General features: G+C 31.3%; 1 protein-coding gene across 1 annotated transcript in view; it reads left to right on the forward strand.

The window, feature by feature from the left end:
- Nucleotides 1-2339, forward strand: part of LOC100182288 (RING finger protein nhl-1-like) — a 6707-nt gene extending 4368 nt beyond the window's left edge. Inside the window, exons 12-16 of the mRNA XM_009862049.3 lie at nt 54-151; nt 418-511; nt 947-1035; nt 1644-1748; nt 2251-2339. Of these exons, the coding sequence (XP_009860351.1) occupies nt 54-151; nt 418-511; nt 947-961 (207 nt within the window). The 3' untranslated portion in view covers nt 962-1035; nt 1644-1748; nt 2251-2339. The remainder of the gene's footprint in view (nt 1-53; nt 152-417; nt 512-946; nt 1036-1643; nt 1749-2250) is intronic.
- The last annotated feature ends 1680 nt before the right edge of the window (nt 2340-4019 follow it).

Here is a 4019-nt window from a genome sequence, read left to right on the forward strand (position 1 = left end):
ATCATTAATTTTGGCTTATAAATATTTTTAAATTTAACTGATATTTCAATCAGATATTTAATGAAGAAGGCAGTCCTGTCCTCACATTGGAAGTTATGGATCAGGTGAAGCTGAGTTTGACTGCTTGGCCGGCATCCATGTCACCTCCCAGGTATAAAAAGTGCTGAGTCAGCATAATCTGGTATACAGCTATAATTAATTGAAAAATTGGGAACATAATATATCGAATTTTTATAATTTTTTTATATACATACGAAGAAGAGGCATTTATTATAATAAATCTAAAAAAGGCATGCCATGGAACCTGGGATCAATGCCATAATTAGCCCATTACCCCGACTATGGGCTCGCACAATGCATTTTTTGCTTTGTTTAACCTAAAACACTTTTTTTAACATCATTTTTTATCTTTTTTAGGGTTGGATCATTATATCGGATCGCTACAATCATCGGATCCAAATATTTGACAGCATGGGAAGATTTATCCGAATGTTCGGACAGGAAGGCTCAGGTGGGTTAGAATATTGGAATAAATAATCTATCAGTGGCTCATCTGGTATAAAAAGCAGTAAAAAATTAGTAAAAAGTAGTGTATTTGCTACGTTTTGTCCGCCATCTGGTAAGACTATATGAGGGAACTTAGTTAAAATATGTTTGTTGATGTGAATAATTTGAAGTCAATGAAGAAAAATTAAATACTTAACCACAAAGTTACATACGTGGTAACTCGTAAGCGGGCACGAAGTGTATGAAACAGAACACTCGTGTTATAACAACAGTGTTTCGGGCCATGCGAGGAATTAAGTGTTTTTTCATTACATAACAATCAATTTATTACAAATTATATTACAGTTTAAAACTACAATATACAGTAACATTATACCACAAGTTTTGTGACTTTATTACTTTAAATTATTCTTTATCACAATCTGTTTCCATTTAATAGGTGAAGGTGATCTAAGTTATCCTTGGGGTGTTTCAACCGACAATATGGGTTTTGTTTACGTTTGTGACAAAGACAATCACCGAATACAGGTTTGTATTGTTGTTATTTCTATGTGTTGGCAATGCAGTCAATATAACACTGACAGTCTATTTTATTCCATTTAAATTAGAATAATATATAATATAATATCCATGTTTCTATTTTATTTAAAGTAGAAATATATAAATTCTTTTTGAATAAAAAACGACATCATTTAGGGGAAATATATATCTCCTATATTATGCAATTTACTGGGCTTTATTTTGGTCTGTTACGTATTTCGTGGCACCAGCTTCTGCATTTATTCTGTTTGATATACCTTGTGTCTGCTTTAACAAAATTCGTTAATTAAAAGTCATTATTTTTTTTATAAGTATAATGACTAACAATTATTGGTGACTACTAGGTTGGCGCAATAACCATTAGGTGTAAAAGCACGGTTACATAATAATGGCAGCAAAAGTCGTTCGCTTTTACCATGCCATGCCAAACATTTTTATTATTTTTTGCAGTATCATACCGTTATCAATAAAATTTTGAGCAATAACTGTCACCTACCTGTATTGTTTAATAAAATTTAACTACTACACAGGAAAGTTTTAAATAAAAATTTATTAATATAAAAAAAGTTTGGCTGATAAACCATGTAACTACTCAGGTCTTCACGCTTGATGGTCAATTTATCCGAAAGTTTGGGCGACTGGGAACGTATGATGGTCAGTTTGACAGCCCCCTCTACCTCGCTATTACTAGCGATAATAAAGTAAGTCTCAGATGTTCAATTAGTTTGGATTCTTATGTTTGCACTTATTTATAGACCATAAGCATTTCTAAAATATTAAAAATATTAAAAATATTTTATCTTGTGAATTTCTGAAGTGTAACAACATTTTTTTTTTTTTTTTTTAATTTCAAAGTTTAACAGGGTAGGCAAATGATTGTAACCAGAAAACGTTTTTAAAACCCACTGTGTTTTCAAATTATTTGTCATGTTATAAATGTATTGATGTAGCTAAAGTTTGCACTTAAAAAATAAGAATAGAAACTTTAGGAAACGACTTTTTCACAAACCTTTCTCTATAAATGTGTCCCTAATACAATGTTTTAAATCCTAGTTTACTAATATTTATCCGAGAATTCGTAGCACCCCTATCAAGTTGAGAAAATCTTTGAGTTTTTATTCAAACTTTATGTATAAATGTGTATATTTTTTATCCTTATGCTGGTGTTTTGAAAGTGATTTTTATTCCCAACATTTTTACCAGGTATTAGTGAGTGATAATGGCAACCATCGAATCCAAGTTTTCGACAAGTACGGTCGTTTCATGTTTAAGATCGGACGGGAAGGCTCGGCAGATGGACAGTTGAAATATCCACGAGGTGTCGCTGTTGATGCGCACGGGAACATCGCTGTTGCCGACAGCGGAAACAACAGAATCCAGGTTTGTGTATTATGGCTGTTATTGTATGTTAAGGGGTAATTAGTCAACTGTTATGATGTGTTAATTTCATTAGTTAACTCTAATGTTATCGTATATACTATGACTGATATCTTATGTAATTTGCAAAGAGGTAATTAGCAAACTTTATTGTTATTGTATATGGTATGGCTGTTATTGTATGTAATTTGTCAAGGGGTCAATCTTGATGTTATTGTATGTTAAGGAGTAATTAGTCAACTTCAATGTTATGATATGTTAATGTCATTAGTTAACTGTAATATAAATTATCTCCTGTTGTTGTTATCTTATGTAATGGGATAATTAGTCAGCTCTAATGAATCCATAGCACCCCCATCAAGTTGAGAAAATCTATGACTGATTAAAACATTTTAGCATTGGATTTATATCATAGTGTAAGTTAATGTCATTGGTTAACTCTAATGTTATTGTATACGCTATGACTGTTATCTTATGTAATTTGCAAAGGGGTAATGAGCAATTGTTATCGTATATGGTATGGCTGTTGTTGTATTTATGTGTCAAGGGTAATTAGTCAACTGTAATATAAATCCTAGTTTCCATGGCAGGCCCTCACATAGAACATTAAGAATGGATATTTTAAGATTTTAACAGTTTTGGTTTTGCAAATGATGATTGACAACTACTATTGGTGTTGAGTGTATTTATAATGGGAGCTGCCAACCTTACAGGGTTAAGAAACTACTGGTTTGTGGAGGGTTCTTTTCTTTTTTAAATAGCATGACTTTTACAAACGTTTTAAGAGATAAATAAAATTATTGTTATGTTCTACACCTATTGATAAGCTGCTTTTCAGGCATAACTTTTGTTTACAGAACTTTATTTTAATTTTTTAGATCTACAAGCCAGACGGAAGTTACATGACCAACTTTGGGAGTTGGGGAAGTTCTGCGGGACAACTTAAAGGAATCGAAGGGATTTGTTTCCTCCCATCAGGGGATATTGTTGTCAGTGATCGAGAAAACCATAGAATACAAATATTTTGAACTTTATTTTGTTTTTTTTGAGGATTTTTACCAAGTTATGTTATTGGGAATATCATGGTTTACAATGTTTATCACTTTGAATTTACCTTTTTATTTGCATTGAACTTTTTAAGTATTAAAAAGTCTGTATGAAAAATGAAAGAGATAATTGTTATCACACCATTGTATTGATTTATTACCACGTATGTAGCATTCTTGATGATTATTTTGGGGGTAAATAAACTTAAAATGTGAAGTAATTTAAGATTTATAATTAGGTTTCAGAAAATACCTTTTACCTTCTTTAGACTTCTGCTATATACACATCTGTTCATATATTTTTACACTGTTTTCATATTTGCACTTTACGATTTACCTGCAATTAATGGTAATGTACATACAACTGCCATTTATATTCTGCTGTAATAAAATCGTGCGAAACTCCAAGTGCTTAGAGCTGAACTATTAATAATAAAAAAATGAACAAAAAATGTTCATTGCTTAAATATTTGATTTTGCAGACAGCCTCAGAGATTGAAAAAACGTTTGTATGTGTACTGTTTTATTCATATAGACCACATTCAGGAT

This window comes from Ciona intestinalis, chromosome 11, assembly GCF_000224145.3.
Source record: "Ciona intestinalis chromosome 11, KH, whole genome shotgun sequence".
Classification (NCBI taxonomy): domain Eukaryota; kingdom Metazoa; phylum Chordata; class Ascidiacea; order Phlebobranchia; family Cionidae; genus Ciona; species Ciona intestinalis.